The sequence below is a fragment of the Scardinius erythrophthalmus genome, assembly GCF_964197995.2.
Source record: "Scardinius erythrophthalmus genome assembly, chromosome: 19".
Lineage (NCBI taxonomy): Eukaryota > Metazoa > Chordata > Actinopteri > Cypriniformes > Leuciscidae > Scardinius > Scardinius erythrophthalmus.
Genome location: NC_138239.1, coordinates 28,987,124 through 28,999,677, shown reverse-complemented (window position 1 = coordinate 28,999,677; position 12,554 = coordinate 28,987,124). Strand labels below are relative to the sequence as shown.

The 12,554-nt window shown below is 40.0% G+C and overlaps 1 protein-coding gene across 1 annotated transcript in view; it reads right to left on the bottom strand.

Annotated features, from left to right (window-relative positions):
- Positions 1-4,692: 4,692 nt before the first annotated feature.
- xkr6a (XK, Kell blood group complex subunit-related family, member 6a) overlaps positions 4,693-12,554 on the bottom strand; it is a gene marked incomplete at its 3' end in the record, with an annotated part of 22,748 nt that continues 14,886 nt past the window's right edge. Inside the window, exons 2-3 of the mRNA XM_081394564.1 lie at positions 9,592-9,788; positions 4,693-5,660 (exon numbers count right to left, since the gene is read on the bottom strand). Coding sequence (XP_081250690.1) covers positions 4,693-5,660; positions 9,592-9,788 — 1,165 coding nt within the window. The remainder of the gene's footprint in view (positions 5,661-9,591; positions 9,789-12,554) is intronic.

Sequence of the window (12,554 nt, the reverse complement as noted above, 5' to 3'; positions counted from 1 at the left end):
GGTTAGAAGGAGAACTAATCACAGTGTATTAGCGCTCAGAGGAGGCCAATAGGTGACTAATATTTACAGCACAGATGTGCGTGAGTGAAGCTGCACCAATGGACATACGCCACATCAAAACAACCCACAAACTAACCATGAAAAGATGCAGGTTTCTCCAGCAAACAACAGTGGTCCAGAATGCTGAGGATGAGCGAAATCATAGCAAAACATGCACGCACACAATCATGAAATGAACGCTGGAGGAGGACTGTCCTAGAATACCTCAGAATGGCCTATTACTATAGATTTATACTTGATAAGAAATCTAAAACATAAATATCTGCACCAGAATACACCTGAGCCACACGTTGATGTGAGGGAAGGGCTAGCAGCAACCAGGGAGGAAGCCGAGTCTAGAGAAGCAGCGTAAAAAAGAGCTATCAGCAATCCAATGACAACTTTAGGGGAAAAAGCACGCCAATTAGTGATTATTCTCAAGCTCTTTTTCCAACCTGGCAAGAACCCTTTTCACCTGCTGGATGCACCTGTATGGCATCTGGTTGTTGGGATCAAAGCAGGCACAATGGAGTCAAGGACATAAGTGATCTCCTGTGCATGTATGTGGTGCACCGGGCCAGCGCTGCTTTAGGTTTGCTCTAATTCGGAAACTCAGAATTGCAATGGATTAGTGTGAAAAGCAAGTGCCATGACATTGAAGACAATTTACAGTTGCACCAAGTATTTTTTTTTGTGTGTTTATGTTTCACAGGCCAATGCAGCCAAAAAACAGAAGCTGAACTACTATAATACGAGTTGTCAAAAGTACCGACTTCGGTACCAAGTCGATACTGAAATTTAAAAAGTGTGACGAATCCAGCATTTCTACCAGAAAGACTCTGGAGGCAGAATAGCGTAACAAAGCATACATTTATTAACAGCCCAGCAAGCAAGCATTTATAAAGTTCTTTGGCGTAGGCCCCGTCCGTAGCTCGCAAGCCGAGGGTAACGGAATCTGCATTTCCTGCCTGAAGGCAAAGGTATGGACAGGGACCGTCCTGGTGGTGGTGGTGGGGAGGATGGAGGTAATTGATGGCGTCAGCATCTGCAAACTAAAACATGTGTAAGTACCGATCTTTTATACTACAAGTATTAGAACACGATTGATGTGAACGATTGAGTCTTCCTGGCAGAACTTACGCTAAAGCTTTCATTTCTCTCTTGCATTTTGAGCGCTGTTGAACGGATTCTTAAACACCTCTGACTGGCCATTGTGTTGACGTGCTCAACATGTCACTGTTGATCATTGTAGCCAATCACAAACATCTATGTTGAGTGCATGAACACAATAGCCAATCAGAGGTGTTTAAGGAACTGTTCAACAGCGCTCAAAATGCATAAGGGAAATGCTGGTATCGGCACATTTTTAAATTTCAGTAACCAGATTGGTTGCGAAGTCTGTACTTTTTGACAACTCTATAATACAATATATTTTTTTTGTAATTTAAATGCTGCATTGACAAAAACATAATTGTCAAAATGTAAGTCATTTTAAATATATAAATCTTGGTGCCTTCTAAGATAATAGCTGCGTCCAAATTCAGAGACTGCATCATTTGAAGTCTGTATTCGAAGGCTGACTGCACCATAGCTGCGCGGCGAAAGCTGTCCTAATTCGAAGGATCCTTTGAATGCGACCTACAAACCATTTTACAGGTGAAAATTCTATTTTTTGAGAGAAAAAATTCCGGATTACACTTTTATATGTAAGTATTGTTGGGTTTCAACTTACTCAAATATCTAACAATACAACGGTTTAAAAATAAAAACACTTTAAAGCGGTTTAAATCGTGACATATCAATATGTGATTTTGTAAATAGTTTATACTCTTTATTATGTACATAAATGGACCAAGGAGAGCAATTTGATTTCAGATAGTTGAATATAACTTTCAAAACTTGTATTCCTTCGAAGGATGCAGCCTCTGAATTGGGACACAGCTAATGTCTTTTTTGGTAAAATTCAACAAATTCAAAGGCACCATTTGATGCACTGCAACTGCAACGCATAAGCTCAGTGAAAACATTCATTCAAGACAGCAAATGCTGATTGTAAATATACTTAAAATTAATTCAATAACAAAATGCATTGGTTAAAAAAGTTCAGACTCATTAAAAATGAGTACTATTTTACCTGATATTTGAGAGAGCAATTTATTTTTATATTTAAATTAGGCTATTACATATGGAAGCTTGTTTCCGCCACAGAATAAAAATTCATTAAATTCATTAGGCGATTTTTTATCTCACAATTCTTAGTTTTTTTTTCTCACAATTGCAAGATGTAAACTCGTAAATTCAGAATTGCGTAATATAAAGTCGCAATTGCGTGTTATAAAGTCAGAATTGCAAGAAAAAGTTTATAACTCGCAATTCTGACTTTATTACACACAATCACGACTTTATATCACGCAATTCTGACTCTATATCACGCAATTCTGACTTTATATCTCGCAATTTTGAGAAATAGAGTCAGAATTGCAAGATGTAAACTCACAATTGTGAGATAAAAAGTCGCAGTTATCTTTTAAAATGTTTTATTCTGTGGTGAAAACAAGCTTCCATAATTACAACATGTAACAATGTCAAGATCTAGTGAAATCAATAGACATCCCATGCATTTTGCAACAGGAGCACTGTTTCTTTGCACCATTTTAAACATTCAAATGTTTAAAATGAAGTTTAGTGCAGTTTATTTATTTAGGGGTAAAAGGTTTCAGTAAAAAAAAAAAAACTTAGTGCAACTTTAATAATTCGACATTTCTGTTTTCACATGGCAAAAAAAAAATATATATATATAGCACCAAAAAACAAACTGCACGCTTAGTTATTAAGAAATAAATGCTTCCCTACAAGCACCAATCAGCAAGGAGGATGACCGTGACAGGCGGCTGGGTGCACCAATAGCAGACAGAGATTGTTACAGTAGAGGATGTGATTTGGCTTTGTTTCGCGCTGCGGGCAGCAGCAAGCCCTGTGTGTTGAGGCAATTATTATCCTCTTCTCAGACAACTGCAAAATCCTCTTATGGTGAGACTCTGCCACGGTTACTTGTGTAAATACACTCAGGTATATTCAGGCAAAGATAACTTCAAATGCCATTAGCTTAGCATCTTTTTGCACCTTAGAATAAAATAAATGTTAAAAAACTGTCAATTAAGTCATTACACATAGGAAAAATATGTGAGCCAGGGTTCCTCAGAGAACCACAGCCACATTTCTGCACCTCACAAGTTTATTACTTGGAATTTTAGATGACGACACTAGACAAACAGATGAGAGCAGTAACCGTATACACTATGCAGTCTAAATGCTAGAAAAGAGGTTGAAATAATGGAGAGGACCGTTCATACAACGCCACCTTGTCAAGGATTTTCTGTGCTTATTTCTGCTGAGATAAAACAGAAGGAACATGGGCTACGTTCACACCGCAGCTAAATCTAGGCCAAGTCTGATTTTTGAACAGTGACGACCAATCGAATATATACATATTGTATAATTACAAGAGTCATTTACAGAGTAAATTACAAATAAATACAAATAAATGTTAATATAATACCACATTGTAATAAATAAATGAATTAGAATAAATAAATAAATTATATTTCAACTCAAACTTTTTTTTTTAAATAATATTTATTTTAAATAAATACTATTTAAAAAAAAAAAAAAAAAGAGCTTGAGCTGATTTTGGATTTTGGCTTGCAGTGAGAACATAGCCAGAAAGCAAAAACATCCCAATAACCAAGAACAAATATTTTAAAACTCACCAATTCAATGTGCTACTCGCTGTACAGAACTGTTCCTTCAAAACCACGAGTTATGTGCTTTAATTATTATTTTAAACTCCCACTAAACTATACAGATCTAACATGATTCTCAGTGCAAGGTTCATATTAATCATATTGTGCAAAGGGTTAAATGGATCTGAACTGTGCTATACAGAGTCAATGAGGTATTTCTTTAATAGCCAAAAATAAAGACACTTTAACAAGCTAAATACAGATTTTAAGGCAAACAGACAATGAATGCCACTTGGATTTTGTCTGACAGGAAGTAGATTCTTGCCTGCAGAGATCAGTCTAAAGAGGCATGTGCTCTAAAGAGAGTCTAAAGAGACTTCACTAGAGGTCGCCAAACCGCTCAACTGTAGTTTGCTAGTAGGCGACTTTCTGTTGCATTGTCGATGCAAATCACTGTCAAGAGGAGAATTCTAGGTTATAGCAGGTGCTTTCTGTATATAAACATCAACTTGAGTATTCTGATCAATGTAAGTGTGAAAATAAGCTCTGAAATATCAGATAAGCTAGTATAGATTGATAAAAGTTGTTAAAAACACAAGGCGGTGTTGATGTGGTCAACCGATCTCCATTTTTCCAATGTAATGGTTTCCGCTGGCTGTAAACACCATGACGCATAAATATATATCCCTTCATGGGGACACAGATATTGTAAAAAAGAGACAGTATATACATATAAAATATATACACATCTTCAGGAGGCTATTCACGTAAAAGAAAAAGTGCAGTGCTTGATGCTTACACTTGCAGTTCCTCTTTTACACACATTTATATAATTTATACGGAAACCAAAATGGCATGCATTTTGAGAAATGTGGCAGATCTGAAACTAAATGGAGGGGAGAGCCAGCCATCACAGGGACGACTCGTACTGCAGGAGCTCGTACAGCAGCGGCCCGTCCCTGTACCTGATCCCGACGGTGGCGGGCGTGATGAACTGCAGGATGTTTATCGTCCTTCTCAAGCGCCTGTCCACGAAGTGCGCGTCCCAGGCCGGGTAGCGTTTCCTGGGCATGTCGATCTTGATCAGAGGTCCCTCCGGCCTGTAACGGCCCAAGGGAGTGGTGGGCTCGGGCGAGCGCACCTGAAACACGGGCAGACAGGTGTCTGCTGTGGTATCATCCCGTTGGCCAAAGGCCCCCGTGGAAGCCCGAGTGGGAGTGGGTTGGGACGCTCGCGGACCAGGAGTGGGTGCCATGGGCTCGGCCTCCGGGGGTAACGGAAGTCCCCAAAGAAGATCAGCACAACAGGAGCTAGCTAGCACCCTTATTTTAGGTCCCATCGGATGAAGGAACCCATAGTAGATGCCCATGAAAACCACCCCTGAGGCGAAGGTTAGGTAAACTCCGCAGAGCACCGGCACTGCATAGGAGTCAGTGCTGACTGGGTCTCGGTAGGCGTACCACAGGCAAGTAAGCACCGTATTTTCGGCAAGCACCACAAAGTAGTAGATCACCATGCGGTACCGGGTTCGGCCCTCCTTCACGTTGAACCAGCAGAAGATGTAGACGATGCCCACCACCATGTTGAAGAGCACCTCTTCCCATTTGGACATGCAAAAATCAGTGCCTCCGTGCACAATCCAGAACGCCATGGCGCACCAGTGCACAACCACGAAGATGCCGAAGTAGATGTGGAAGATGGAAGCGAAGAGGGCGAAGGAGAGCACCCGAGAGGTTATTGTGAAAAGCCTCCAGAAGATGTGGATCAGCGCGCCCCTGTAGCTCATGCTCTTTTTGTCATCTCTGGAATCGCGCAAGAGCTTGTGGTAAGAAGCCAGGACCCAGGCCAGCGAGAGCAGGGAGGCCACGGAGGAGACACCTGTGAGGTATTCATGACGAGAGACGTTCTTCAGGACTTAACCAGATTGCTTTGTAAAAAGGTGGCAAGAGCAATATGATAAGTCGGTCATGCCTCACAGTTTCCAGGTTCAAACACTCTATTAGATCCCAAAAGCAAACAACGCCAAGAATTTTCACACTGCATTTAACCCCAGATTATCATCATTCTGAATCTCACTTTTAGAGGACTGTTTCACACCTGTAATTTAGAAGCGGGTTTTGCACCGATTTTACCCAGGGTTATGAAACCAGAACAGGGTTAGCTCTGCTTTTATGCAGGGTTTGGAATGACCAAGGGTTAACAAGTCAAAAGAGAGAAAAGCACTAAAAGGTGTTAAAATACTGTCACGGTTTGCTGTAAAACTACCCACAAATCATGATACTTAACTTCAGCTCCAAACCGAAATCTCAGCTGGCTCAGATGACAGCGATGAATCTTTTCTAAATCATTTAATAAATTTGTGTATGGGACACCGTGAGCCCGGAGACTGTATTGCACACTTGAGTTTTTGAAAAATTAGAAGGTTAAAATTAAAGGTGTGCTATAAATAGAGAATTCAAACTTGACGGAGTAGAGGCTTGGACCCGGAAACATCTTTACAAGCCATTTCAGATCATACCTTACATGCAATGAGCATAAAGCATGGCCTTTAGTGACTTCTTGCTTTAATAACGTACATTTTAAAATCACAAACATCACAGAAACATGTAGAATGTTTACTGGAAAGGTTTAGGAGACATACTGCAGATGGACTCTCAAAGTGACATCTTTTACGTAAAACACACATTGAATAGAGTGCTGCAGGGATGACGTAATTTTTGAAGGCCAACCCGTAAGTTGACATCACCTTGGTTTCCTCGGCAAAAAGTTAAGTAGTGTTTGTTCCATTGGCTTTTGGAAACTGGCAGAAAATAAGCTCTGTGACCAACAAAAGTTTATGATTCTTACACCGTGTCCTAACTACACGCAACGCGCAATAAAATATATATTTTCCATGTAAATCAGAGTTTTTGTCCTAACCGACACGCGACGATTCGATTTTAGAAATGGTTTCTATTTTTCTGCGACGTCACGGCTGGAACAACAAACACAAAGTGTGGAAATGATAATCTGAGGTACTGTTTATGTGCTTTATTTAAAGGGATAGTTCACTTTGAAATTAAATTTTGGTATGTTTTAGCTTACCTCAAGGGCATCCAAGATGTAGGTGTCTTTGTTTCCGCAGTAGTTTCAATTTTGATATTTTTAGGTCAAACCGTTCTTGTCTGTCAGTCATATAATGCAGGTCTATGGTCACCACCTCAAAGAGCATGCACAGAGAAGTCCAAATTAAACAATTCCCCATCGTAAGTACACATTGATGGCCTAAGACATGAAACGAGCGGTTTGTGTGAGAAAACGAACAGTATTTATATCGTTTTTACCTACAATCTCTGTTCTGTGTAAACAATGAGTGATGTACACGCACGAGAGATCACTTCCGGCGCTTTCCGGCGCTTGCGCAGACTAAGCCAGAATGCACGCACACGTCACACACCAGGAAGCGCGCGCGCCCTCAGATCACTTGGATGTGGTTGTGTACAAGAGGTAACAACGATATAAATACTGTTCGTTTTCTCACACAAACCGCTCGTTTCGTGTCTTAGGCCATCAATGTGTACTTACGATGGGGAATTGTTTAATTTGGACTTCTCTGTGCATGCTCTTTGAGGTAGTGACCATAGACCTGCATTATATGACTGACAGACAAGAACGGTTTGACCTAAAAATATCAAAATTGAAACTACTGCGGAAACAAAGACACCTACATATTGGATGCCCTTGAGGTAAGCTAAAACATACCAAAATTTAATTTCAAAGTGAACTATCCCTTTAATGTTAAAAGCATTTAGTGATCCAGCTTTGTAGCTGTAAAAGCAACAATGGATAATTCACCTCAGATCTTGATATTAAACAAATGGAAACAAGAACGTTCAAACTGCGAACAAATGTATTCTTTGACAAAGATTGTTTTAGTAACTCAGTAGCTTATGTATTTCTAATACTGTTTAAATGGTGTAATATTTGTGAATTTGATTATGTAGCCTACTTATCCAATTTTTTGCGAGTGCCGTTAAGATTACTCTCTTGCCACAAGACTCCGCCCACACGCTGTTCTGATTGGCTGTGGGTTTTGATTGATTTTGGCGCATCTCGCAGTCGCATCGCGTCTAGTGTGGACAGACAAATTATTTGTTGCTGGAATCTTATCGCATCGTGTCTGATTAGGACACAGTGTTACACATTTTGTTCATCAAGATAAATGAACACAAATTATGAATATTGAAGCCTACACAAAATCAGCATAAGAAAAAAGCTTGATAGTTAATTTCTAAATTTTCGTCAACAAATAAAAATGAGATGAAAACCTTAGTGAGGGACGATTTGGGAAGAGATCCAGTCAGAACTGAATTGACGTCCTGTGCGGTAGATGAGCACATTTGAATTGTAACGTGCTGATCTACCCGGCGGGACATAAGTTGGCATACACTTGCAGCATAAAACGTTCAAACAAGTAATTGTCTGGGAGAAAGAGAAGACATCTGGATAAACACAGAAAGCCGCCTCTCAGACGTCAACGCACGAGTACGAAATTTAGTTCTCTTTCATGTCTTTCCATGCTTTAACAGACAAATACACACAAAATTGGTCCACCAGACCCTCCGGAGGGTTTCAGGAGTTTCACAATTTGCTCAGGGAGCTAGGTTTGGTGGACCTAACGGTGAGGACGCTGACGAGGACAGCGTAGGCCGTATAGGCCTCGGCCTCGAGTGGTCGCTACCTGACAAGCCCGCGCTGTACAGCCCTGCGCGAGGTTCACCCTCGCCCGCACCCACCTTATCTGTCAATTATTTTTGTTTTGATAATAAATGGAGCCAGCCTCCAAAAGTGAAACCTGTCCTGTGATTTTTCGTTTTTATACACTAAATTGTGTTTGTTGTCTTTACATTAGATTAATAATGTTTCATATAATCTAGAATAGATATGGAATAAATAGCATTCAATACATAATGATTATCTCTCATATATTGAAATCGAGTTTTTATGTTAAAGATTTGCTTTGTTGTACATTTTAGTCATATTACAAAATAATTTAGAGGCCAAACATTAAATAACATTATAAACTGTCACTTCACCACGTGACAGCAGCAAGCAGGCTCCTGATTGGTTAACGTGGCGCGAATTAACGCAGAAGTTCAGATTTTTCAACTCGGGCGGCAGACGCGTGAATGCACAAAAAGCACTAATAAAATAATTTGCGCGTAACGCGCTTAACACGCCAGACGCTCAATTCTACGGCAGGCGTATTCGCGTCTACCGCGCCGCAGGAATTTTTTACGCGCGTAACGCGTCTTTGCATTGACTTAACATTGAAATCACTCGCGCCTGACGCGCAATTCGCGTCCGGTATGAACGCACCATTAGGTGAACGCAAACAGTTGGGAGAATGTGGGATGATGTGTGTCAGTGTATTGGATCCGTGCATTTGGCCTCAAAATGACAAGGGTCTAATAACCTGCTGCTGTCCGTCAATAATCAAACAACAAAAGAAAAAGAGAAAATCACTCAATGTTCTTGACTGAATAACTTTAAAAGCTTTAATAAGGATTAATTTACATTTAATGTATACAAATAAATATGTCTGCTTGAAAGAATGAAGAATGTTTCCCATTCAAAAAGGCCTTTGACTTTGGGATGATGGAACCGGAAGTGCAAAAATGCCAACTCATTTCTAAATCTCAGGACTCAATCCTGCAGCACTCTATAGATGTCTAGGTGATTTACAGGGATCTATTTAGCTAGCATTTATGGTGCATCCTGAAAGTTTAGCTGATTTAACGAACTTCACTAATGAATGGTTCACACTCACACTGCAGTGTCTCGGCCTGGTTCTTCTGGATCATTATACAGAGTTGTAGCACCAGTTGGGGGGCACTCTCCAAAAACGTCTCCAGCAGACGGAGCATGTTGACGTCAGCATACTCGTACATCATCGCCCAGTAGAAGCGCCGCCTGTGTTCCTTCTGTCGCCGACTCTGGATGCCCAGGTACAGCGTGCGGATATACCTGTTCAGAAGATCATAAACATTACTACAAAAAAATATACTGAACCAGCCATTACTGCTATAAAAGCCAGAACTATTATTTGCTTAATGAATTGGTATCTCATCTGAAATGTTCCCATGACTCTTTTCTATGAGACGCATAGCTAATAAACAAGCATCTCTGGACAAAATGTTCTTGTAAATGAATTTGTTTTATTTCAATGTCATGATCCCATGTTACACAGAAATCACAGGGATACATAATGCATAAAACAATCTGATACCAATAAACAGCCTAATTTGCACACAATTCAATTCACAATCACAATTCACAATCTAATCTGACTTCTGACCTGTAATGCTGCCTGAATCATAATCATACACTGTTCGCTCGTTGGCCAGAGGAGAACTGGCTGAGCCCGACTGAGCCTGGTTTCTCCCAAGGTTTTTTTCTCCATTCTGTCACCTGATGGAGTTTTGGTTCCTTGCCACTGTTGCCTTGGCTTTTGGCTTGCTTAGTTGGGGATATTAAATTTAAAATTGAATTTAATATTCAACAATAATATTGATCTGCCTGCATTGACACCATTATATGAGAACTGAACTGAGCTGGACGATGACATCACTGTTTTCTCCAGAACGGCTATATATATATAAATGAACTAAATTAATAAATTTTTTACAACAAAATGAAACATCACTGAACTTAATTAAGCTGTACTGTAACCCTATTTTCTTCTGGAAACAAACTTGGTTGCATTTTCCTGTTATCTCTGTAAAGCTGCTTTGAAACAATCTGTATTGTAAAAAGCATTATATAAATAAATGTGACTTGACTTGACAATTGTAAAAACTCCCAAAAGTTCCACTGTCACAATGCAGTAATACCCACACACATATCTTCACTATATATACCATGTGGGTGAGATCGTACATCCTGATATGTATGAGAAATAAAAGTATTCAAAATACTTTTGGTATATTTGTATATATTTGGTATAAATACTTTTCCAACTGAAAATGTTCCAAAAGCACAACTATAAAATAACATTTAAAAAGTTTTCTTTTTTTAAGTTATAACTACTGTATGCTGTATATTCAGTTAGTGAAAATGAAAACATTAAATACAATTACAAAATGTAAAAAACTTTTTTTAAATACAGTTCTGTCATGACAACTCTCTGAGTGTTTTGCATCGTAATGGAAATGACCATGTTGATATGTTTGGTCTTGGCGGAATAGATCTGCTACGCTGTTGCTGCTGCAGAGCAAGTACGGGACTTGCCACTGCCAATACATACACGACACGCTGGCTGTGAGCAAGTAAGACATGCTGCTGCTGTACAATATAGTGTACATGAATTAGCCATAGCAGATCTATACAGGTGGAGCTGGGGAAGGTGGAGGGTTTCTGAAAGCGCGCTGCACTGCTAAGGCAAATGCTACCCAAGTATTTGAGGTAGGGCTGCACGTTTTCAAGTTTTTCATTAACCGTTAACCGAGGCCCTTAGCGGTTAATACTCGGTTAACCATAGTGTGCGCGCCGCAACCCCGAGATAGGCAAAATTTGCGGGTGGGACATGTCCCCACCACTATTTTCTAAGGTCGATATTGTCACCACTTTTGAAACATCTCGCGGCATGAATACCAATACAAATAAACAAAACATCTTCAGTTAACTAGCAGAGCATTCATTTCGTTCGTTTTTTGTTTTTTTTTAGGCGATCTAGCGCTGAAATGTTTTGTTTTTTAAATCAAGTGATCAAAGTGCTCGTTGCCGCTGCGATCGAGAAGGGGCTTGTAAAACGTGCTGAGGTATTATTAATTCGTGGCCACAACAATTCACCTGATACTGATAAATATTCACCAATTCACAAAAAAAAAAAGGAATAAAAAGCTGTAGTCGGCCTTCACTGAAGAGCTATCTTCACAGGGACGAAAAACAGTTTAATAATTATTATTAATTCGTGGCCACGAAATAATTCACCTGAATATTCACCAATTCACAAAATATAGGTCTTTAGCATTCACTAATTAATAGTATCAAACTGTTTTTGGCCACGTTAAATCAAAATGAGGGAGGGAAATAGTTCAACGTGTCCACGATTTATTAAAACGAGGGAACAAATAAGTCGTCGTAACAACTAATTATTTAGATCAGTGGACAGGGCGCATAAGAACAAACAGTGAGAGAGCCCCGGCCGCGCGCGCGCGCACTCTCACCGCCTTCAAACAACACGAGCGCTGTATTGCTCTCTCTCCCTCGCGCATATCAACACAGTAAAAGGTCGGAAGACCGATTGTGTTTTATAGATTAGTAGTTTGTTCATATAAAGTGTTTGATTAGCAAGTACATGTTTAGGAAATGCATAATACAAATTGTATGGGTTAATGTAACGGTAAACGGACTCTGCGGGTAAAACTGTTGTGATGAAACTGCGCATGCGCGGGGTAAAACTGCTGGTGTAAAGCTGTGGCTCTGCGGCTCTGCAGACAGATATTATTGTGCTGCGATCAGTGGCGCGGATACTGACTGACTATATTTGTTTCTGGCTCGCGCACAGCCTTCATTCTCGGACGCGCGCTTTCTTTGCCCGCTTCATATTAGAAAACTGGTCTAGCGGTCTCTGGCGGTGCAAAAATGTATTACAACTAAATTCAATGCACACCATTGACGCCACTTAACCGAGCAAAATGTTTCACTCGGTTACGCAATTTTTAACGGTTAATCGGTTAATCGGTTAACCATGGACACCCCTAATTTGAGGGTTGGGCAGCGAGCTCATTG